General features: G+C 39.9%; 1 protein-coding gene across 1 annotated transcript in view; it reads left to right on the top strand.

The window, feature by feature from the left end:
* ADARB2 (adenosine deaminase RNA specific B2 (inactive)) overlaps nucleotides 1-26,589 on the top strand; it is a 375,455-nt gene that overhangs the window by 315,585 nt on the left and 33,281 nt on the right. The window contains exons 6-7 of the mRNA XM_063303417.1: nucleotides 14,291-14,459; nucleotides 23,082-23,233. Of these exons, the coding sequence (XP_063159487.1) occupies nucleotides 14,291-14,459; nucleotides 23,082-23,233 (321 nt within the window). The remainder of the gene's footprint in view (nucleotides 1-14,290; nucleotides 14,460-23,081; nucleotides 23,234-26,589) is intronic.

Here is a 26,589-nt window from a genome sequence, read left to right as displayed (position 1 = left end):
CAGAGTTGGAAGAGATCTTAGAAGTCATAGTCCAACCCCTTGCTCAGTGCAGGATCCACTACAACATCTCTGACAGATGACCATCCAGCTTCTATCTGAAGACCTCCTGTCAAGGAGAACTCATTAGTTCCTGTGACAGCCTGTTCCTTTGGCTGGCAGCTTATACAAATAGGAAGTTCTTCCTGACGTCTACCCTAAATCTTCATCCTTGTAATTTTAACCTATTGATTCCAGTCCTGTCTTCTGGGACAATAGAGAATAAATCCATATCCTCTTCCCTTCAAATCCTTTAATTCTTATGTCTCTGTGTGTATTCACATTCATACATACATAATCATTTTATCTAACTCTTCACCAAATTGTTATTCCTATAATTGTTTCATTTCATTTCATTTCATTTATACTTTGTGCTAGGGAAATATTACCTCATAACAGCTAAAATCCAGTGCATAAAGTTGCTGGTAAGAATAATCAAACTTTCCCATACATATGTGTTATTGAATGTCACATTAGTAGGGATATTAGGTTAACACCTATACTAGTTGCAAACAGAAATGTATTCTTTAATCTACCAGCTAACAAAGACTGTCATTGGGATCATGCTACAGCATAGCACTCAGTGGTGTCTGCAGAGAGTGTTAAAAAAAGTCAAGATGACAGCCATGACAGTGAAATCGACGCATCACCTGTTTTTCTGTGCAACAAACATTAAAAATGGTCAAGTTTTGATCACACCATTGTGATTGCCACCTTGCCTTTTTTTACCATATCCTGCAGACACCCCTGATAGAACTATGAGTCTACTTTCCTATCTATCATTATGATTTTTCAACAGTTTAAGAATGGCATTTTCATTATGCCCCAGAATTCTATAGATGAAATGTAGGAGCGTGATCTGATTCCAGCTGTTTTTTTCCTCTCCTACATAAAGTTTGATTTCAGCTCAGAATAGAGTACAAAGGCTTGAATTAGTATATTAAATGTAGATTGTAACCTCATATGCATATGTTTAGAGTTTGTCAGACAATTTTTCAGAGAAAGCAGGAGGTGTCCAATGCATATTCAGAGGGGCTTGCTAAATTATCTGGAACAAACTGACATTATGTTGTAGATTCAGGCTATGCAATATGTTAACTGCCAGGGGCTCTAACTAGATCACTAGACAGAAGTGAACCATAATAAACCAAACACCCTCTTCCTCAACATGGTACTCCCCAGCCACTTACCACATTGGGGAATTCTGCACAAGGATGCAGTAAAAACTAGCTGAGTTATCTTGATCCATCTCTTGGCCAGGAAAAGCCAGTTCTAAATGATCATTCCAGGATATGGAATCACAGAATACCAAGAACCTCCATGAAACATCTAGGCAAATATTAAGGCCTGGGGAAGACTCTTCTGGGGAATATGACAGGTCAACAATCCTGCTGCTATAATAGATAAGCACAGAAAAAAGGCAGAATCGATCCCCACTAGAAGGGATGTCCTCTGCCCAAGGCTCTGATCGAATTTCACCTGTAAAATCACTCAGTTTATAGAAAGAGAAGTACTGTTCAATTATTGGAAGGTGGTGCCAAAGTGCTCAGTTATAGGAGAAAGTACCTTAGGAATAAAAGTATGAATGTTTCAGTTCATTCTGGTGAGTTTACAGCCAAAATAGCTTAATGTGTCCCAGGAGAGAGTCATTCATTCATTTATTCCTGCTGCAACTGAGGAGACACTCAGTAGTTCATGCAACAAAGCTGCAGACTTTAGTGTGAAATTCTAGTTGAGAGCAACTCATAGCTGAAAATTGTCTTAAGCTTGTTAGAATGAACAACTAGCTACTTGTATGCGTTGAACCTTGGCTGACTGAATTCTCTAATCTCATGACTCTTTGTGTCTGGGCCTAACTCTGAAACTTTGAGTAGGCCTTTGATTAATTTGGTTTTGGCTCTTGATTGATGTGCTGGTTATATTCCGGTGTGTCTTCCGCAAGCACTGTTTTTGGACTTACGGTTTTGCCAGTTATGTTTTTGGTTCTTTTATTTGCCAACCCTGACCTGTGATAAGATAGTATTTGTACTCTTGGGAACCAACCAAGGAGTCAGACACCAAGATAGGGGACCCATAAGTAGACCCCTAACTGACAACCTGCACCAGAGGTGAGTTGAAAGTGCATCCCTGCACACAGGAAAGGGGAACTGATTCTTCCATCCATGCATCACTCACCACTCCAGAAATTCCGAAGGCCCTCTGTGGGTTGCAGTGAGAAATAGACATGCAGGACTTGCAAAAGTTTGAGAGATAGAAAAGAAATGAAATAACACAGAAAAAAGGAAGCACTGTGCAATGCTTTCGTTCCACCCACATCAGATCAAGCTCTTCCCATTGCTAGTTATGTGTCCAATTTATGTATTTTTCTTGTGGGTCAATTGCATTTTGGAATGCAATTATTAAAGAAATAAATTTTAAAAATTGAATATTTGAATTTGTAATATCACCTTTCCTCTTAACTGGCAATTATTGGACAGAATAAAAAACTCCTGTCATTCATACTGTGGCCCATCTTAATATTTTCAAATGATAAGGGGGAAAAAAACCTTCCACACTTAAAATGGATGAAAGGTAGCAGGTATTTAAATACTGTTTTTCCTATTTAAATGTGATGCATCTGGACAGTTAAATATAGATAGAAATGTTTTCTGCCTTCTTTTCTTTTCAAATGCATAATCTAAGAAGTTTAGTCTCCTTCTGAGGAGAAAGCAAGGATGCCCAGAGAAGAGTGATATACACTGAGTTCTTTTCTCTGCATCAGAATTCATCTCTCTCTCTCTCTCTCTCTCTCTGTCTCTGTATGAACCTGACAATCACTTTGATCTTAAAAGCAAGCAGGGATGCTTCTTCTATTATCTTATATGAAATAAAGATGAAGTGGACGAAAGGGGCTCTAAACAGCAATTTCATGCTGTGATAAAAGTTGGAAAATTAGAGTCCATATTGCTTGAAATGGATCTTAATCATCACTAAGTGGGGTAGCTGGAGAAAAGTAAAAGTTGACAATCTGTCTCCATGGATCCTTCTAGTCATTTTAAGATTCAGAATGCATGACACCTAAAAGGAATAAGGAATATTAATGGGCAATCTACTACTGGCCCTTAGTTGGAAGCTGGTAAAATATGTTTGTGGAACAATGCGATAGTCTGTCAGTTTAAGGATCCAACCAAGATGCCTTTTGAATGAAATTAATTACACAGGTCAACTTCCTTCACTAGATGTGTGTAAGAGGAGGCTAGATAGCCATCTTTCAAGGATGTTTTAATTTGGATTCTTGTACTGAGCAGAGAGTGGGGGCCTAATGGCATAAATGAACCCTTCCAATTTGATAATTCTTTGAACCATTGTAAAATCAGCAAAATCAAACATGAACTGTTGTGCAGAACTCTTGAATGTTGAACAAAGTGTAATGATTGCCCAGCCCCAATACTCAGACTCACAAGAGGCTGCTAAATGAAATCTGATTTATTAAGGAACTTATGGCAAATACAGAGAAAGCTGAGAATGAGCAAAAGCGCGCCAAATACAAACTTAAAACCCTCGGTGCAAACATACCCCGCCTCCCTGCTAACCGCCCCGCCCGTCCCAGGTGCTGGCAATCATCAGAACTGCTAGCCTGGGAAAGTAACCTTGAACACAAAAGATAACCCAAATACATTCCAAAAGCAGAGCCAAGAGATAAATACTCCCATCCTCCCGTGAAAGATGAAACACGCATTCAGCTAAAGACATGCGAAACATTACGATGTATCAAAGACATTGAAACGGCGAACATGACACAAAGTCTGGAAACTCTTCCCACACTGTAGCCATGAACCTTTATTTGTCTCTGCCTGGACATATAGCTGGGAGCTCAGACCTTCTTGCATACTAGCAGAGTAATACGTCCACCTGTCCACTATGTTGTATGCCTTAGTTATTGTCTTATGTTTACATCTCTCCATGTATGTGGAATAAAAAAGAAAATGCAGTTATGGGATCAAACCTATAAGCAAATTCCACGTGAGTTTACCTGTAACATTGTATGTGCATTCACAGAATCTTGTGAAAATTTGGGCAAATGGAGATAATAGTAACAATAATGATGTATATACAAAGTATATGTCTCTCTATAGCTACATAAATATCAGACTGTTCTGTCAAGTGTCCAGGCAGTGATCAGGTGCTCAGATAGTTGGTTCTTTTAGATCCAGAGACAATAAGCATGCCAGTGGATAAAGAGCTTTTAAGCTTTATTATAAACTTAAGCAAACAGATTTAAACAGAAACGCAGTTTAGGAAGATTAAACAGACGCATAAAGAGCATAGCATAATATAAAGAAAAAGAAAACATAACATACCAAGCAAGTTGAAACCCTATCTCCCATACGCTGTCAGGAGCCCCTTAATAAGGACAGCAGAGATACCCCAGGAGGGCTCAATATCCACAGCACCCAGCGCTGAGGTCTGTGCAGGAGTTCCCAAACTCAGGAGGAAATCCTCAGGTTTTAATCAAAGTCTGGCTCTAAAACCTGGTGACCCTGTTTCCATGGTACAGAGACTGCAGGATCTGACCTTGAATGGATAGTTCCCAGGGTCTGGACCACCTGTTTATGACATAATCCAAGAGCCTGGGAAGCTATACAGATAAGCTAGTGCTTAACAAAAACAATCTTGGGGTTTTCTCTTCTCTCTCCACCCCCCATTTCAAACAGAAATAAAAAACAAGCCAGCTAAACATTAGTATAACTCAAAATAAACTCTAAGCCATGTGAAGAAGAAAATCAAAATATGTCACTTAAACTCCTTGAAATAACAATGGTCTTCCTCATTGCCACTACACAGACACAGCTGTAAAGATACACAAATAACTTGGGGCAAACAGCACATGGAGGGGCCCATCTTCTGTCAATGGCTTATTTAACTGTGAAAAGAGCCCTTTTAGCACTGGATGTCTATTTAAATTTTCAATTTGTCACAGGACCCAGAATGATGCAAGATAGAATCATTGTGAGGAATGAAATTAGAACACTTCAAGATAGGCAGGTGTGGTAAACCATTCCAGGCCCATAGAGCACTCTAAAGATGCCTCATGAAGATGGCTGTCGTATCCAGGGTCCTGTGGATATTATGGAAAATATAAAGAATCCTTGCCTGTAGGAAGGTAACATATCAAGGAGATGGCTCAATTAAAAACAAAAATAAAGTGTTCCTGGAAATGTTTTTAGAACTTTTAAGCATGTCACTTTCTTGTGGTCTGTCCTTGCAGGAAAATATGATTGGCTTGTCTACACTTACAGAAGGATGTTAGTAAAGGAAGTTCATCTTAATATTTGCCCGTAAGTGTATTGAGCCCAAATTGTTCAGATCAGTTGACATCCAGGGGGTTGCAAATATGCAATCTATATGTTGGGCCAGACCAGGAGTCTTCTGGCCCATGATACATTGAACAAGACAGACACAGATCCTTGGAAACAGTTTTTTTTCCCCTTGTTCACAGAAGAAAGTAAATGTAACGAACCATGGAAATTAGAACAGGAAGGAATGCTAAGTCATCACATTTATGTATCTGCCAGTGCCCAATTACTCCCTATAGTGCATTCTGGAGTGCCTTTCTTTTCTGCATCAAAATTGTATCCTGTAGGTTTCAGCACTTCCTCTGGGAGATCTATCCATTCTAAATTTCTTTGGTTGTTAGTAATGATTCTGTTCCATTCTTTGATTCTCTATTTTTCTGCCTATGATCTTTATTGAAGCATTCTTCATAGCATCATTCATAGCATCCTGAACAATGCCTAACTTCTGATTTCCACGACTCCTCTCAGAGTCTGGCGGATTGTTTTCCTGTTCCTGAATAATCCGTTAGGTAATCTATGTATTTTCCATTGTATTAATCTCTCCCCTTTTGAATCCCTTCTCCACTTGCAAATGTTTAATCAGTTCTGTTACCACTGATTTTATAGTCAGTGTGTCCACACTGGTTTTGTCTGAGTCCCATGAGCCTCAGTCTTCTCCTAACATGAAGCAAAGCAAACACAGTGAAATAGAGGGGAAAGCCATTTCCAGAATTCCCTCTGACATGAACACAGAGGAACAGAAAGGCTGGATTAGTTCATGTTTCTTTTTATGACACCATCTACTTATTTCCCTTTCAACATCTTGAGACTTTATTGAAGCTTCAGGGTTCTAGTTTTGTCAATGGCTGCCTTGTCCATGTAGCTTTGCCAAGAAAGTCAGCCAGATGATGGAAACTTCCATTACTGGTCCTCCTGTGTTTTGTCAGCTACAACTTCCATCTTTTTTCTTAATAGGGAGAGATGGAAAAGCTGTATAGTATCTTTTAGTGATTATTAACATCTCTCTGGAAGCATTTTATGTGCTACTATCACTGTTTTTCTACTACATTTCATACTGGCTTGGGAAATGCACCAGAATTGTTGTGGTGGCCCTCCAAAAAGCTTTCTAAGAAACAGTGAACGTCACACCTATATGACATACAAGCCCACAAGCTTTCTATTATTGTCCTCAATCCTTCAAAAACATTAGGGAGTTGCTTCTCAGCGCTAAAAGCTTCAAACTGAATTGTTTTTGCTTTCCATTCTAAAAGTAGACTGTGTTTTGTCTCTTTGCACTGTCTGCTACATTCTTCCAGATCAGCAGCTTTGACACTGACGTTCTATGGATATGGAGGGAAGAGTTCCAAATTACCTGAACTCTTGTATTCAATGTATATTAAATCACTTACATATTTGGAAAGTTTCTTCTTAGGAAATGTAATTACTCCCAGTCTACTTTGATACAGAGGAAGGAAAAAGAATGGGAACAGGATTTGGTAGACTTTCACAGGTCACACTAGAAATCTCTCGGACCAAGTTCTGGCCTGCCTTAGACATGGCACCAGAAGGTTTATTTAGAAGGCTTCATAAAATACATGTTTTTTTCTGGCAATTCTTTCTTATATTCAGAATAGAAACTATCTAGTATAACTATGGAGATACATAAAAGAAAGCCCATAATATCCAAAATGGCCATCTAATGCAAAGAAGTGTTTCATTATTTAGTTTCTTTATTTGCCAATTTGATTAATTTCTTTCCTTCCCCCTAGAAAGTGGGTGAACTTAGCCCTTTCTTTTGCCCAGTAAAGAGATAGTAGAAAACAGCCCACAGCAGCATTTTGTGAGAGTGATCTCAAAAGTGCCTACAAATGCTTGATTGAAGCAACACGTAAGCCCCAATAAGTGAGTGAATGAATGAATGAATGAATAAAAAGATAAATAAATAAATAACTGGTTGGAGACCCCAAAATTGTATATTTTATTACAGTTTAATGCCAATGTTCTTCCCATGAGCGTAAGAAGTTCACAAAATGCTCTCCCATCCTTTTTGATCTCTAAAAGAGGGAAATTTGACTGACTGATGATGACTCGCCCAGTATAATCCCCAGATATAAAGGTAATCAATCTCTCCTCACAATATATACAGAATGTTCTGCCTCAGCTCTTCAGGAATCAATGTCCTAGGGTCTTCCATTTATTCCAGTGCCTCACTTCCTAACTTCAGCAAAGGATCGTTACCTTGTCGTGGTGCTGGAGCTTGAGCACCTCAATGATGCCATGAGCTAAACTGTGAAGGGCCACCCAAGACGGGAAGGTCATGACAGAGAGGTCAGACTAAATGCGATCCCTGGGGAAGGTAATGGCAACCCACCCCAGTATTCTTGCCGTGAAAACTAAATGGATCAGTACAACCAGAGATATGTCGGTATACCATCGGAAGGTGAGACCCCCAGGTCGGAAGATGGTCAAAATGCTACTGGGGAGGAACAGAGGATGAGCTCAACTAGCCCCAGACGTGATGACGCAGCTAGCTCAAAGCCGAAAGGACGGCTAGCGGCCGACGGTGCTGGTGGTGAACGGCGAATCCGATGTTCTAAGGATCAACACACCATTGGAACATGGAATGTAAGATCTATGAGCCAGGGCAAACTGGATGTGGTTATTGGTGAGATGTCAAGATTAAAGATAGACATTTTGGGCGTCAGTGAACTGAAATGGACTGGAATGGGCCACTTCACATCAAATGACCACCAGATCTACTACTGTGGACAAGAGGACCACAGAAGAAATGGAGTAGCCTTCATAATTAATAGTAAAGTGGCTAAAGCAGTGCTTGGATACAACCCAAAAAACGACAGAATGATCTCAATTCGAATTCAGGGCAAGCCATCTAACATCACAGTGATCCAAATATACGCCCCAACCACAAATGCTGAAGAAGCTGAAGTAGAGCAGTTCTATGAGGATCTGCAGCACCTACTGGACAACACGCCTAAAAGAGATGTTATTTTCATCACAGGAGACTGGAATGCTAAGGTGGGCAGTCAAATGACACCTCGAATTACAGGTAAGTATGGCCTGGGAGAACAAAATGAAGCAGGACATAGGCTGATAGAATTTTGCCAAGACAATTCACTCTGCATAACAAACACTCTCTTCCAACAACCTAAGAGACAGCTTTATACATGGACTTCACCAGATGGACAACACCGAAATCAGATTGATTACATCCTTCGCAGCCAAAGGTGACGGACATCTGTACAGTCGGTAAAAACAAGACCTGGAGCTGACTGTAGTTCAGATCACGAACTTCTTCTTGCACAATTTAGGATCAGACTAAAGAGATTACGGAAGACCCACAGATCAGCTAGATATGAACTCACTAATATTCCTAAGGAATATGCAGTGGAGGTGAAGAATAGATTTAAGGGACTGGACTTAGTAGATAGGGTCCCGGAAGAACTCTGGACAGAAGTTGGCAGCATTGTTCAGGAGGCGGCGACAAAATACATCCCAAAGAAAGAGAAAACCAAGAAGGCAAAATGGCTGTCTGCTGAGACACTAGAAGTAGCCCAAGAAAGAAGGAAAGCAAAAGGCAACAGTGATAGGGGGAGATATGCCCAATTAAATGCAAAATTCCAGAGGTTAGCCAGAAGAGATAAGGAATTATTTTTAAACAAGCAATGCGCGGAAGTGGAAGAAGACAATAGAATAGGAAGGACAAGAGACCTCTTCCAGAAAATTAGAAACATTGGAGGTAAATTCCAGGCCAAAATGGGTATGATCAAAAACAAAGATGGCAAGGACCTAACAGAAGAAGAAGAGATCAAGAAAAGGTGGCAAGAATATACAGAAGACCTGTATAGGAAGGATAACAATATCGGGGATAGCTTTGACGGTGTGGTCAGTGAGCTAGAGCCAGACATCCTGAAGAGTGAGGTTGAATGGGCCTTAAGAAGCATTGCTAATAACAAGGCAACAGGAGACGACGGCATCCCAGCTGAACTGTTCAAAATCTTGCAAGATGATGCTGTCAAGGTAATGCATGCTATATGCCAGCAAATTTGGAAAACACAAGAATGGCCATCAGATTGGAAAAAATCAACTTATATCCCCATACCAAAAAAGGGAAACACTAAAGAATGTTCAAACTATCGAACAGTGGCACTCATTTCGCATGCCAGTAAGGTAATGCTCAAGATCCTGCAAGGTAGACTTCAGCAGTTCATGGAGCGAGAATTGCCAGATGTACAAGCTGGGTTTAGAAAAGGCAGAGGAACTAGAGACCAAATTGCCAATATCCGCTGGATAATGGAAAAAGCCAGGGAGTTTCAGAAAAACATCTATTTCTGTTTTATTGACTATTCTAAAGCCTTTGACTGTGTGGAACATAACAAATTGTGGCAAGTTCTTAGTGGTATGGGGATACCAAGTCATCTTGTATGCCTCCTGAAGAATCTGTATAACGACCAAGTAGCAACAGTAAGAACAGACCACGGAACAACAGACTGGTTTAAGATTGGGAAAGGAGTACGGCAGGGCTGTATCCTCTCACCCTACCTATTCAACTTGTATGCAGAACACATCATGCGACAAGCTGGCCTTGAGGAATCCAAGGCTGGAGTTAAAATCTCTGGAAGAAACATTAACAATCTCAGATATGCAGATGATACCACTTTGATGGCTGAAAGCGAAGAGGAACTGAGGAGCCTTATGATGAAGGTGAAAGAAGAAAGTGCAAAAGCTGGTTTGCAGCTAAACCTCAAAAAAACCAAGATTATGGCAACCAGCTTGATTGATAACTGGCAAATAGAGGGAGAAAATGTAGAAGCAGTGAAAGACTTTGTATTCCTAGGTGCGAAGATTACTGCAGATGCTGACTGCAGTCAGGAAATCAGAAGACGCTTAATCCTTGGAAGAAGAGCAATGACAAATCTCGATAAAATAGTTAAGAGCAGAGACATCACACTGACAACAAAGGTCCGCATAGTTAAAGCAATGGTGTTCCCCGTAGTAACATATGGCTGCGAGAGCTGGACCATAAGGAAGGCTGAGCGAAGGAAGATCGATGCTTTTGAACTGTGGTGTTGGAGGAAAATCCTGAGAGTGCCTTGGACTGCCAGAAGATCAAACCAGTCCATCCTCCAGGAAATAAAGCCAGACTGCTCACTTGAGGGAATGATATTAAAGGCCAAACTGAAATACTTTGGCCACATAATGAGAAGACAGGGCACCCTGGAGAAGATGCTGATGCTAGGGAGAGTGGAAGGCAAAAGGAAGAGGGGCCGACCAAGGGCAAGGTGGATGGATGATATTCTAGAGGTGACGGACTCGTCCCTGAGGAAGCTGGGGGTGTTGACGACCGACAGGAAGCTCTGGCGTGGGCTGGTCCATGAAGTCACGAAGAGTCGGAAGCGACTAAACGAATAAACAACAACACTTCCTAAAAGAAAAAAAATGAAGATGGCTAAAACTGGAGACTGTGATGGAAGCCCCACCCCTTTTGAACACACGTGGGACAGGGCTTGCATCACAATGCTTTGTTCACCATCTTGCCAATTTGGACACACACACTCCACCAACACTGCTGAGGGATACTGTATGGTGTGTATATATGGGGGCATACATACACATGCATGGTATTGTAGTAGCAACAACAATGACCATATGTAAGCTTGGTTTCACAGATCTCTTCATTAGGTAGAACAGAAAAATAGCTGATAGTCATAGATCAAGCGAGAGAGCAAATTAGGTTACATGGGAATGATAAAAAAATTGCCTAGCTGATAACAGTCTACTTACATGGCTGAAGACATTTGCATTGCCAGTAGTCTATTTGCAAAGCTGGTTACAAAAATCTGAAAACATTTTGCAATTTACCCAAGTATTCACTGGAGGGTTACAGGCAGTTGGGTTTACTGTGACTGAATGGTAACAAAAAAGGAAAAGTTAACCCTTGGATGGCGATTCAGTCTCTTGCAAATATGGGATTGGCACTGTTTCAGTCATAATTAAAAGGAAAATACATTCTAGAAAAGCCCATTTTGATTAGCCTTCCTATATAACTGGGATTATAATTGCCACCTTACCCCCAAAAGTCAAAAGTGTAAGGCAAGGCCCATAACTGGTTGATAGAATGCATTCTTTGCATACAAATCATGTTCAGTATCTCCTTTTCAGAAATCTTTACCTGGTAAGTATCCTGGGGTCAGATGTTGTTCCCAGATGCACATTTAACACTGACATTCTAAAGGAACCCAATAAAATATTCTTCATTTTGTTATCTGCGTTTCCCCCTCTTCTACCTGCACCTCTGCAATATTTTAATGTTCCCATAAAAGTAATGAAATAATTAGGCTGCTGCCCTTAGTTTTTCCCAGACAGATTTGAGGGAAATTATTTTTGGTCGTTTGCAGGTGATGCTGTTGATGCCTTCACAGATCACATCTGAGTTTTTTGCCCCATCTCAGCTTTTTCCCTTTCATTTTCTTGCAGTGTGATCAGATTGGAAACTATTCTAAGAATTCAGTTCAATGCTAAAACCCCACTTCAGTTTTAAATTCCTTGCCCATTATGCCTAGTTTCTTCCTTCTATCACCCACCCACCCCCATCATCCCTTAAGCTGTTTCATGCAAAGTTTTGTGGAAGAAGACATCTTCAAAACTCTTTCCCGAATAGGTAAGACAGGCATCAAGGCTATAACGGGAAGAAAATGTTGTTTCCTGTACTTACCATTATTTCTGGGAAAGTGAGTCTCAGAATATGACTATGCAAACATTGGGTTGAAGCAGGATAAAAATAGAAAACGTGTGTGTGGTTTTAATGCAGCATGTCTCCTGAGATTAATTCTTTTTAATAGTTATTTAATTACTTGGATTTTACTTAGGCTATGGCATCCTTCACCTAGTTTACAAGAATAAAACAAAGCAATTGTTTGTTGAAGGAGATTGTGAGGCAAATTACTTTCAACCATTTATAGCTTAATACTTGAGGCTGTCTAAACTGAAATGTTTAAATATAAAACCCTGGCCTATGTATGCAACAACTGCTGCAGTAATGTGTATCATATAGATGCTATTATTGTTGTTATTTTCTATTAGTTGCATTTTCTACCTTTTCTGCAGAAACCCAAAGAGGTGCGTGCGTGTGTGTGTGTGTGTGTGTGTGTGTATCTCCTCAAATTTTATCCTCACAAAAACAACTCAGTGAAGCAGGTTGATCTAAGAAAGGGGCTTGAGGCCAGTCACCTAAGTGAGCTTCCCTGGCTGCGACTTTGAACCTTGGCCTCTTAGTCCTACTCCACCATATAGAATCTCAATAAAGGCCTGGCATTTGGGGATCCCCATAGCCCACATGAACAGTTGATACCATAGCATTTCTATTTATGTCAGCCGTAATGTATAGTGCAGCTCTAAAAATGAACATTTTTCATTTTCATATTATATCCTGCCAATGCCTTCTCAGTTCATGATGTTGCTTTGCTCTCACACAAGTAGAACAATAATCGACTTGTAAATCTTTACACAATGCATTTTTCCTTCAAATATATAGTAATAGATAGGCTACCATCATGGAAGCTACAAAAAGCCAGTCAACCATAAGAAGGCAGTAAGGAGATATAGAAAACTCAAACTCTGCCATCATCTCATAGTCATCTGGATTTTCTTAGATCTGGAAGCCTTAATGATAAGGGTAAGTGGTCATTAGTACCTCCATCTACTCATTAATAATCTACAGCAGTTAATGTAACATGAGATTCTTCAGTATTATGTATCAATACCCAAGTTAATCAGCAATACTTCATAAGTGGTTAGAGAGACCAATTCTGGCCTCCTGAATAGTTCTCATCACTTTCTTGAGATCCCTCACCCAATTGTACTAATGGCTTACAGTTTCCCACTACCTACCATGTTTCTTTAGAGTAAAGAAGTTTGGAGAACCAATAACTCATTGGTTCCTAGAAAATCAACCTGACAACTTTGAAAAAATTGAGAAGCAGGTTTTTGCTCCGTTCTCCCAGCTACCAAACCTTGGTCTTCTACAGATAGGACCTAAGACACACTTCATTCACCTGTTTTTTTAAACATCACTACAAACAGATGCAAATATGAAGTTAAAATTCATAATATAACGACAAACCATAATAATGTAATAATCCAATCACCTGGCTCTGCTTCTTCAGGAAAAACAAAATTCACATAATCCCCAAAGGCCATCCAAGACACCCTGGACCTAATCACCTTCCATAACACCAGCAAACATAGAACCACCTTATCTCTGGGGTGTGCTGTTCCAAAGGAGGGAGTTGATTATGAAGGAAACACGCCCTCTCACATCTCCCTGGACTGGCAAATTCCTCTTGGGGTGGACATTCTCAAGGATGTCTATGTCTTCAGTTATATTGCAAGGCAGGAGGCACAGCCCTGATATTATTCCCCTTTTATAAAGAAATCCATGTACAGAGTTAGTAACTGAGCAGTGTTGCGATAGGGATTTGTGCACTGAGAATTTCTAAAGAAAAGACACTCTAAAACTTACTCTTTATTAGCCATTCCAGGGCCAAGGAAATGAAAACTCACATTATAGGGAGAGTATGTTTCTATAATAAAAAAGGAACAGCAGCAACAATCACAAAAAAAGCTCCCTGGAAGGTTATTGTTCACCAGTGCTGCAGGAGCTTCTTTTATTATCTCCTTACAGGATATATCATCTCTTGTTAATAATTTAACAAGTAAACTTTCTGGTTGACTTTGATGTGGGAATTAGTGGTCCATATTGAAACAGACCATACATTATTTCACTAGCACTGAGACCCAGGATTGCTGCTTATCCCCAAAGCCAAGTAATCACCCTCTTAGAGCTGCCTCTGGTGCTGCATGAAAGCATGATCTCAAACCATGATGAGCTTTTGATTGTGTGTGCTGTTTTTTTCCCACAGGTATGGACATTCAGCAGGCTCAGGTTATTGTGCTCTCTTCAGGCACCAAATGCCTAAATGGAGAATACCTTAATGACCAAGGACTCGTAGTCAATGATTGTCATGCAGAAATTCTGGCAAGGAGAGCTTTCATTCATTTCCTTTACTCACAGCTGGAGCTGCACTTGAGGTAAGCTTGGTTTGGATAATACACTACTCAGAAAAATAGTGATTATCCAAGAAGTCTGAAGTACATTTTAGAAAACAAACTAAGTATTTGAAAGAATGTGTTGTCTTTCTGAAAAGTAACAAAGGAAAGACCAAATTAGACCAGGGTTTCTCAACCTTAACAACTTTTAAGATGTGTGGACTTCAACTCCCAGAATTCCCCAGCCAGCATGGGACTTAAAGTCCACACATCTTAAAGTTGTTAAGGTTGGGAAACACTGAATTACACACACACACAATCAAAATTGATAAATAGCCAAGTTGGATCAGGTTGTTTCATCCAGCATTCTCTGGTCCCAGAGAAACCAATATGGGCCTGTGGGAAATTTGTCAGCATGTCATGACAATAACATCTTCCTGTTCACATTCTACAGCAACTGGTACTTAGCAGCATGCAATCTTTGACACTGGAATATTTGTGAATATATAGCTATAAAAACTAACTCCAGGGGAAAATCTATGTGGTTGCTAAGAGTCAACAACAATATGATGGCATAATCAATCCATCAATCATAACTAGAACCCCTTGACAGTCAGCCATGAATTTGTCCTATCTGTAAAGACACCCAAATTCATGACCACTACATCTACAACATTTTGTAGTAGCAAATTCCACAGGTATCTCTGTCCTTCTCCTGGCCACTGTTTCTAACACTGCTGCTTTAAAAAAAAACATCAACCAGGAAACAGCAGCAAAAGCTTGCCAGCTAACCAGCCAGTTAGCCTACCTGCAATATCAGTAGCCACAGCATAAAATAGCTGTGCTGTCATCCTAATGTCATTGTGCATGCAGTATGTTCCCAAATGAGTTTCAGGTGGTATTTTGGAGTGTATAGCTTGCAAAGACACTGCAGTAGGAAGAAGTGCAACCATCATCCCCTGAGGTACCCAGCTTGCAGCTACATTTCAATTCTAGCAGAATGACTGGTTGTAAAATAACCATCCATTTAATTTTCTTGCCTCTCTTGGCTTCTATCCATGATGTGGATAAAATGGCTGTTGATGTCATCAATAAATGCAAGTAGGAGGACAGCGCTAGAAATAACAACATGGAATGTATTTGACTCTTTAAGTGCTGTGATTTCACAGGCTTGCCACTCAGCTGCAACTTCCAGTATCCAATAAAGTACTTAGCATTATAAATACTACTAGCCCAGAAGCCAAATATTGTAGCCTGCCAGGTTTTGACAATCCCTGATTTTAGAAGCCTCAGGCAGGCAGCATAAGAGTTTCCTCAAGCCCCACATCCACCATCACTGCTCTCAGATTTGGCTGATAGTAGACTAATTTTAGCTTGATTGTTCTCAATAGTTGTATACAACTACATTGACTTGTTGGGTTCATGGTAGCAATCCATTGAAGTCAAGCAACCAGAACCATGGATTAAATTAGATGGAAATAAGAAAGTTCTAATGCAATTTTTTGGATTGTTCTCTTTTTTTAACTCACCATTGCTGACTCATGGAACCGGTTTTGGATTCTCCCTCCCCTATTGAAACACAGCTGTATAACTATACAAGGCTACCTAGAACTCTTTTCTGCTGGCCTGTTTTCCTTCAGCAATGATTAGATGTTCATAATAAAGTCATGTTTCATGAAATCTCTTGCTTGTTTCTGATTAATGCATTTATCAAGATCTGATAAAAACAGGTGAATTAAAGACTAATTACCTTCTCATTATGGGCATTTTCTTCCTTCACGCTTGCTGAGTCATATTGGGAAAGCTATTTACAATGAGTATAGTTTCTTGTATTCAGCTTGTCATTAAGGCACTTTTGGACATAAAAGATCTCTCCACTGGCATATGAAACAGATAGCAGTCCTTGGGGTCCAATAGTACATAGTAACACTCTTCTCTGTGAAAAATTCACAGCATAAGTCAGCAGTCAAAGCATTAGCCTGGTCTAGATGTTTCTTGACTGCTAATGCCTTATTGGAGCCCAGTCTCCCCCAAACTTGTATCTTCCACATGTGTTGGGAAAGATGGCCCTGCTATATTCTGCTGAAATATGTGTTACTCAAATATTGGGTTATTTGACTTATATAGATTACCTGGAAGCAGTACATGAGCAGTTTTGTCCTGTATTGGGATCATCAGACATTTGTATCCAGATCTTTTTATGGGATTCAAACCCTCTACTGGGAATTGTACTCATGGACCATTGCATTTTAGATGACTATATACAGTGCATTAAGATATTAGATTATGTCATGTCCCCATGTATGCAGTTTTACATGTTGTTTGATTGAATATTTAATCCTGCCTCCATCTCCCTTCTGCAGATGAGAATTCTGGGAAATGTAGTACCAACCCATCTGGCATTGGGACATGAACTTCAGATTTTTCTGCCTAGTGAGGCCAGGAGAAAGCAACCTGTAGCAATCCATGTATTGCTGAATCACAACTTCCTTCATCCCTTATCATTGGTCAGATTGGGTGAAGTTGCTGGGAACTGTAATTCAGCAACATCTGAAACACCAAAATTGCTTTTCCCAAAGATAGGTTTCAGGTTCATCAACAAGGATTGTCTGAAGCTAGACATGACTTCAACTGCAGGAAGGTGCACATGTGGGATTGGTTGTGTTTGCTTTTGTTTGCTATGTAAATAGCAGAATCAAAGTTCAGGTTGGGGAGAGAGTTTTTTCCCTCTGTACATTCCAAGCAAAACATAAACATCAAACTTCCTTCTAGTTGCAGCTTACATTGGGAGGAAATTGCCTCTATTAGCATGAATAGAGGCTGCTCTTGAAATGCAAAGTGTTTTCAGAAAAGGAGTTGGTTTTCATTTCCTTGTTTCTTTTGTGAGGGCCATAACAGGAAAAGGAAAATTTACTACATTAGTTACATTAATGCAATTAATGTCATAGTTAGTTTAGCTTTATTATGGAAAACGGTTAGAATTGTGGCAATAAGAGGAACTGGAGTAGCATGGGCATCTGCACTGGTGAGAAGTGACACATCATGATATCATGAAGTCTTCCCCCAGATAAGTATGTCAAGTAGATAGATCCAAGCTCACATATCATTCAATAAAACATTATTTAGTAACTTGCCTGTGAACGTGTGGATTGCTTACACTGAGAAGCATTTCAGATGCAGCAAGGTAATAAGAAAGCTATTTGGTCTATGGTAGCTATTTTATACATAGGAAGTCAGGCAGTTGGTTTATCTAGTTTAGCACAGTCTACTATCCAGACTGCAAAGAGAAGTCTGTCCCCACTATACCTAGTAGGGTAGCAAGCTCAACCTGGGACCCTCTTTATACTAAGAATATGTTTACCCTGCATTGCTGGATGCTACACTTGTCAAATGATAAACAAATGTGTGTGAACTCTTATGCAGTCTGATCTAATACTGATTCCAGCTGTGTGATGCCATGGTCACAATTCATATATCACCATCATACTATGGAAGTAGCTTCCTTGCCATATTGCTCCATTGAATGATGGGCCATTTTGGACCAGTCCATCATTCTCTTGCTGCTAGGTTGAGTTCTACAGGAAATCTCACATCCCCTGCAGCAAAAATTATTATGTATTGTAGTTGTTGTTGCTGTATGCTGACTCTCAACAACTATGAATTAGTATTTCTAATTGTTCAGTTAGAGAAGTTCATTTATATAATGGCTATACACTCTTTAAAACCTTGACATCAATAACAGCTGTTGAAACCAAACCAAGCCCTAATGCTCAGATGGATCCCTTGTTCAATTAACTTCTTTCTGAAATCAGCCCACTCTTATCAAACAAGCATGGGTATCTGGGGTAAGGCACAGAGGCAAAAGACATAATGCAAATTCTGTGACTTACATATATGTGTCAGATATCAGGACACAAGTATATAATGGTAGCATTTGTGCAATGATGATATAATGCATTTGTGATCATTTTGACATTATCATGATTTGCTGGTTGAAAATATCCAAGTTGGACACTATGAAAGCTGTGCCTCTTTTTTATTTTGTTTTGCACATCGCTTCAATTGCATTGTTCCAGCTGCCATCTCGACTTTTTTTAACCACGCCTGGCAGGACAGCGTAAAGAAGACATAAATAATTTTTTCACATAAGATACAGTTTAATAAAAACAGCCAACAGAGGGTCAGCAAACCTAAGAAACAAATGGGAATAAAAGCATTTACAATGCCCAATCAAATGGAAATGCCTTTAGGTGGCATCCGTAAGGTTACATTTGGTGTTGCTTTGGAGAAAGGGATTCTAAAACCAGTTGGCTATCTTATTACACTGGATATTAATACCCTGGAAATTCACATGGTAATAAAAGAGGCGAGGAACATAACTTAAAAAGACAATGAGACAAAGCCAGAACTCTAAAATATTCCATGTATCTGACCTTATTGCTCGTATAATCCCCAAGTCCCACTCAGCCCAGCCCCACTCAACCTTACATTAAATTATTATGTTTTCTCCATTTAGCAGTCCCTGTGCTTGCTTTGTGTTAAGCATGGCATCTGTGCCTCTAAGGATAAAAGTGCAATCACTGTTTCTTATGCCTCTGTATTGATCCAGTTTCATAGCACATTCAGTTATGTTGTTATGTTATTTGGATCAATGCTACGTTCTTTTGTGGGGGGATTCTCACAACAGCAGAAAATTCTGCTTACAACAACTTGTCCAGATGATTCTGTCTGTTTAGCCAGGAGCTGAAGTTCTTCCTGCGCTGACCCAGATACAGATACACACAAACACACACCCTGAGAAAGAGAACCTGATGCCTTCTGAAATGCAAAAGTCAAAGCATTGCAGAGTGAGAGATTAATCTCATTCATAATGCAGTAATTATAGGGTTTATCCAATATGCCTCATCCACAAATTATTTATTTGTGGATGAGGCATATTCTGGTAAAATTATTTACCAGAAAAATATTCTCCGAAACAGTTATTATTGAATGAGGAGGACATCTTACATTCTCCATATCTAAGGGGGAAACACCTAGCTGCAAATTATACAATCACATGTCTGGAAGTAAGCTGGAGTAGAGAGGAAAATGGCACCTGCTCTTGTTTGGGACACCTTTTCTTTCATTTTCTCACCTTACCTCTGTGCCATTTGGTCCTCCCCTTCCTCTTCCTCCCCACTCCTAGGATTCTAGGAGGTAACAGCAAAAGGCTGATAGGGAGAGCCACAGGCCATGCATTTTTTTCCCCTGTGCTTCCACTTCATCTTCTGCCTTAAATAATGCTGGATATAATGTCCAACATGAGCACTGAAGAAAGGTTAAAAGTATCATTTTGGATTATGTCTCCAAGTGGAACTGGATGCTTGGAGCACCATTTCATTCTCTGACATCAAAACATGTTGGGTAGCTCCTGTCTGAATTGAGCTGAACACTGGCAAAAAAAGTTCCCCTACCAGGTTGCAAAGGGCTTTTTCTTCACCAGGATTCCATTGCATCCAGGCTAATAAACCCCTATCAGGAGTCTTCCACTATAACATAACAGTGAGAGGCAACCTGTGTGGCCTGTACAAGTGAAGGCTAATTTTGCACTTCATTATTTCAAAATGAGTATGTTTGCTTTAAATCCTGGACAGGCAAGATCTTTAGGTGTTTCTCTGTTCCAAAGGTTCCTGTCAAGCAATTAAAGTGGCTGGGAGCTTTTGCAAAGAGTGGTAGGGAAATGAGGCAGTTGCAGGCATCCACCCTCTCTCAAGTGCCTTTCGAGCGGGGAAATGTGGCTGTAAATTTCCCTCGACAGAAAACGCATCGCACCATCAAAAGAACGCATTGCAGCATCAGAACCTGTCAAAACAAGCAAACCATGGAAGAGTGACAGCCCAACGGTTTTAACAGTGTACAGATTTTGTGCAGCTAGAAGAAGGTGGTTGGGTTTCAACTCAAAGACAAGCTGGTCAAAAACCAATGCAAGCAGTTGCTGAGGTTCTTGACTGGCCTTGTGGAAGAAGAAAAATATTTTATGTACATTCAGAGTCAGCCAGAACAAGAGCTGTCCTAGGAAACACCTATTTAGCTATCAGTATGAGAAAATTCCAAGAGCATTGCTCATGTTAATCTGACCTATAAACCTGAATCCACTTCAGATATGATTTTTCATACATGCACAGGTAAAGAGATAATTTGAGGGGAAAGTACAAGAATATATTTCTACCCTTTTGTCTTGGGCTTTTGTATAGTTTTAGCATTACCACATGAGATACTTCAGGTCTCTCATTCACGCTTGACAAATAAGCCATCATATTATTTTACAGGGCATTTGGAAGTTAAGCTGCCATCTTGATTTTTTTGACACCTTCTCCACTCCATACGCCAGGCCCTTGACTATGTGTCAGTGGATTGCCTATCAGCATCCAACCATCAGAAAATCAGCAATGTGACTAAGAAGAGAACTAATGAAATCTTTCTCTATGTGCTTTTTGGTTGCACTCCATGTGTTCTTCAAAGCCATGCAGCTTCAAACCATACAAAGGCAACACCTGGCAGCTCCAGTTCCAGATGTTTACAGTGTACAAGAGACTGGAAAGTTGCTGCTGGCTGAATCAATCTCAATTCCACACTGACACGAGGCAGCTTTACATCACAGGCAAGCTCAGAAACATCCAGAAAAGGAAAAACAATCTGAGCAGTCATCACCCTGCTCCGCTCGTTTGTTACATAGCCCTAGGGTTTGTAGCTGAAGATAAATCTGGTAGGATTCAGGTTTCTACATTTTTCCCAATGCCCTTCTTAGCACAGACAGAAAGTTATAAATATCAGGGAGCTTGTTTTTATCAGAATTTACACCATCCCAAGAAAGCCAGGGATCAAACTAAACATTCAAAGTTGTGTAATTGAAACCTGCCCAACTCCACAGGATGAGCATATGGGAAAAGTACACTTATTTATTTATTCAATTTATACAGCCGCCTATCTCAAATCAGTGACTCTGGGTGACTGACAATCATAAAAACAGTTAAACAATTAAAACAAAAGAAATTAACTACAAATAGCAGCCAAGAGATATTAAAATCCATTGGCGTCAGCACAACCAGGAAATGGGGTCCTTCACACACTCAGGACCCCAAGCCTGGGCACATGGCCAGGTCTTCAAGGCCTTCCAAAAAGCCAGTAGGGTCAGGGCCATCCTAATCTCAGGAGGGAGGATATTCCAGAGGGCAGGTGGTACAGCAGAAAAGGCACGTCTTCTGGCCCCCGGCAGCCAACATTCCTTGGCTGATGGGACCTGGAGCATGCTCATCCTGCTGGACTGGATTGCATGGGTAGAGACAACTGGGAAAAGGCAGTCCCTTAGGTAAGCTGGTCCCAAGCCATGAGGGGCTTTAAAAGTGACAGCATCCTTAAGGACTGCTGTTACAATAGTCTTCTAATTATAATGGATGGGAAATCTAGTGGTAACTTAATAGTTGGTGCAGATTCTGGGCCCAGAAGGAAGAAAGAGAGAAGGACTGAGGTTATTATGATTCAATCTGGAGACATTTGTACAGTGCTTTCGCCCATCATCTCTATCGAACATATACAGTAACTGTATTGTATGCTTCTTTTTTTGTCAAATAGCATTCTTGCCCTGGCGTTCTGGATTCCCTACCCAGCTCCACTTAGGAGCTGTGCTTGTATAATTTGCTTTACAAGCAGAACAAAGAGAGATGCATTTTTTTAAAAAACTATTACACAAGATTGAAGGCAAGAAATAGTAAAACCCAACCCAGGAGATTGGCTGAGGTTGTTGGAGCTGAATGACTGAAAATGCTAGGCAAATAATATGCAAAGTATGCAAATAAGCATGCCTATATACCTCGTTTTGGACCCTGAGATTTGGTGAACCTACAAAGGAAGGCAATTCCACCACATGCTCCCAGCTATAGAACATATATGTCAATAGACATTCAAATGTAGGCAAGGAGGCAAGTGATGACCCACATGGCATGTGTTGTCATTATGACATCATTGTGACTTGAACATGATATCTAGGTGTGTTTGTTAGTATCACAAGACACTGTTGGTTGTCATTCATTGTGACTTTGAGAAAGTTGATTCAAAGAGATGAGTGCTAATACAATCCTGTTATTTATTAATAATTGAAAAAATATTTTTTTCAATTATTAATAAACAGCAGAATTGTATTACCACTCATCTCTTTGAATCAACTTTCTCCATGAATTTGCAGAAAAAAGTGTGACAAGTATGTAATGTTTCTAAGGTTGAAATGGTTTGCAAACAATTCTGGTTGTGTTAGATTAACTGCTGATGAAGAGTGTTGAAACCCATTCAACTTTTAAATTCTTTATTATTTGTCTTTTAAAAGGCATGTTATGGTACAGTAACGCCAGTACTGTGATTATGATTGTATGAAATAATAAATTTTCTGATAATATTCCTTATAATCATTTTTGTTTGCTTGCTTGCTTGCTTGTTTATCAGTTTGATGGCTGGAGATTTGAACTCCCTGTGATACTGTGGAGTTCATTCAAACATCAGCTAGAGAGAAATTATACAAGGTACCATAAAGAGAATATAACAAAGAGTCTGCAAGCTAACCCATGGGGAGAAAAGAATTAGTTCTGATTTGGAATGTAAGAAATGACCTGCAACCTCTCTTTGTGATCCTAGCAGACAACGAGAAGACAGCGAGCGATCAATCTTTATGCGGTTAAAAGAGGGAGGCTACAGGCTGAAAGAGAACATTCTGTTCCATTTGTATGTGAGCACGTCACCTTGTGGAGATGCACGCCTCAATTCCCCCTATGAAATCACAACGGACTGTAAGAACTGTACTTCTCTAGTTTTGTTTTTCTGTATTTCTATCTTCATAAATATCTGGATAGCCATTTTTGTCTTCTATTGACGTTTTTGTCCTTAAGTAGGCATCTTTTATGAAAATAATGCAACTTGACTTTTCTCAGTGGACTGGGGTGGACCTAGACCTGATTCACCCCTCGTTAAGCTATGGTTTGTTTAACCCGACCATATAGAATAAACCATAATAGGTTGGCTTCACACATTGCCCATAGCCATTAGCTGGCTTTCCCTTGGCACAGTAAGTCAAACAAACCCCACTCAGTTTTAGCACAGTGTATGAAGTTAACATAATACTAGTTAAGAAACTGGGAAGCAGACTAGAAAAGCAAATCTATCTTGCCACCACCTTCACGCATAGTTCCTTGGAATTGGGATGAACTACAGGTATGTTTAACCAACTAGGTCCTTTATTCAGATCTGAAATTATGATTTAAAATAGGTTTCATCTTGTGTTAAAAGCATCTCTATTAATATTATCCAAAATTGACACTAGTGTTGATAAATGACTTGGCCAGAGCTAAGATGGGATGCTAGGTGCAAAGTAAATGTTGGCAGAAATCCTAAACAAGATAACTTGATGGTGAAACATTCTCTTGTTGAATTAAAATAAGTGGGAAATCCCTAAAAACATATCAAGAAGGAGGGCATTCCAGAACTTTGCTGCCATTACAGCAGAGATCCTGTTTGTTAGGGTTAGTAAAGCTTATGCAAATTCATATGGGAGACCACAATGTTTGTAGCCACCTGGATCTATACCCTTAAAAGTTATAAAGGGAGTGTTCTGGGCCCTCTAGGATATATTTCACATCCTTGCCCTTGCCCCAAGGTGAAACCAATTTTCCTCTCACTCCACTGAGTGAAGCCAACTTTACCTTAAAAAATTCATTAACAGCATTTAAAACTTACATTTGCATCTTTTCCTTTGGCAAGCCATTTTCTTCGTAATATACTTTTATGAAGATATGCTTTACATTCATGAGTCCTCTGAATTGTCTGGGGCTAGTTAATGGAAGCTTTGCTTTCTTAGTTTAGAACAATTCTTTCTTTTTGTGAAGTGGTGATTTAAAGGCATTATCTAATCAATTAAGATACTGTTAATGTACTACCTATTTCAACGGCACATTTTAAATCTTTCCTGATAATCAAGGGTCCTCCCTAGATTTTCAGTCATGAGGTCAAATATATAGATGATATTCTTTCAAGAAACTAGGGCACAGGTTTTGGAGGGCCATTTCTTTGGGGAATTTACATAAAGGTTCTGAGAAAGACTGATTTGTTGCCAGATAAGTCTGTTCCTCCATTCACTTGTGGGGCTGAGCTCTATGTTCTCAGAGGGAGCTTCATATGCTTTTATTCAAAGTTAGCCAAAAGTAACAGGAGAACTGAAATAAAAAGTAATATGAAAACTACCAGTCTTCCCCACCTCCCCTTAGGTAAAGGTAAAGGTTTCCCTTGACGTAAAGTCCAGTCGTGTCCGACTCTAGGGGGCGGTGCTCATCTCCGTTTCTAAGCCTTAGAGCCGGCGTTGTCCGTAGACACTTCCGGGTCATGTGGCCAGCATGACGACACGGAACGCCGTTACCTTCCCGCCAAAGCGGTACCTATTGATCTACTCACATTTGCATGTTTTCAAACTGCTAGGTTGCCCTCTAGATGGTTTGCACTACAGCTTGCATCATTCCCCAGCCAACACTGCTTTTGTTCTTTCAAATCCTTCCTCTTATCTCCTGTTCTTTCTTGTCTCCTGAAAGAAAGAAGGAAAACAACACAAAGCAAAAGGCAAAAAAAAAGGAGGAGCAGTTGATTGCATTTTCACTCATTCTACTTGCCTCTTTACTTCTTCCCTTGTCTCTTGCCTTCCCCAGTGAAATAGGAAAAATCATCCTACTCCAGATTTATTTATCTCAACCAGCATGTACAGTCTACACATCCAACATACATGGAGAGAACAGGGTTGTAGACCATTGAGACTATATTGTTAGTAGTGGTGGTGGTAGTAGTAGTAGCAGTACACTTTTAGGCTTTTCAGATCCTTTACTTTTTAAAAGATGGAAAAAAGATTTTCTAAGGAAAACAGTTAAACTTATTGAGAAGTTTATCCTGGTCTTCCTGTTTTTCATCCTCTTTGCTTTCAATCCATTTTTCTTCCATTGCTTGCCACATTTGCTGACCCTATACAGGTTGGCAAAGAAGATAGATATAAACCTGCCCTAGGGCTGTTTCTCTTCTCTTCCCCTGGGCAGCTTTTCTATCTTTTTGCTAACATGTTGTATTGCCTTGTGCCATTGACTTCCTGATAGCCCAACTCCTGTTTTATCCCACAGTCCCGTTAGGTCTGAAACACACCATTGCATCTTCACGGCATGCAGCCTTCCTCCTGCTTGTCTATTAACCTACAGCTGTGCCAAAGTTGTGATATAGACACATTTTGTGGCACTTCCATCTCAGCAGGATCAGCACGCAGCACCGGCAGCTGGGTCATTGGGTTCATAGGTAATCTAGTAGTAAGAAACAGACTCAACATTTCTCTTCCCCCAATAACAGCTCTAGGAATAGATCCACTACACCACCATATATCTGTGGAAGGAGAATGTAAATCAAGAATAGGCAAGCTGTGCTTTCCCCCAAACTCCTGGACATCTCCTGTAGTAAACAGTGGAAATCTAGTGTTTTGAAATACAGTTGAACCCATTTTTCTAGTTTTTTAATAACAAAAACTGACCAAAAATATGCCCCCCCCCAAAGTAAATAGGAGAAATCAGCCTTATTTTACTAAGTCATACATCCCTAATTGACCCTAATATAGAAGTTTCTTTAAAGCCCCCAGGCATTCCAAAATACTGGATGTGAAGCTAATATCCTAGAAAATAAAAACCACATTCAAAACAAAAGGTTAGAGGAATGGGCTGAAAACAGCAGAATAAAATTTAGAAGAGATTAATGCAGAGTTCATTGTTTAAGAAACAGAAATGAAATGCACAGGCATAAGATGGGGGATCCTTGGGTTGGCAATAATACTTGTGAAAGGAATCTTGGAATAGTAGTTGATTGCAGCCTGAATATGAATCAGCAGGGAGATATAGCTGCTAAAAAAGCAAATGCAATCTTAGGCTGCATCAACAAAAATATCATTTCCAAATCAAGGAAAGTAATAATTCTACTTGTTTCTGATTTGGCTAAACCCACCCCTCAAGCATTATGTTCAGTTCTGGGCAGGTACCGCACTTTAGGAAGAATACAGATACAAAAATAGGTTCAAAGAAGGACAACGTGGATGATAAGGAGACTAGGAACTAAGCCCTGTTAAGGAAAATTGAAA

This window comes from Candoia aspera, chromosome 4 (assembly GCF_035149785.1).
Source record: "Candoia aspera isolate rCanAsp1 chromosome 4, rCanAsp1.hap2, whole genome shotgun sequence".
NCBI classification, from domain to species: Eukaryota; Metazoa; Chordata; class Lepidosauria; order Squamata; family Boidae; genus Candoia; species Candoia aspera.
This window is presented reverse-complemented; position numbering and strand designations above follow the sequence as displayed.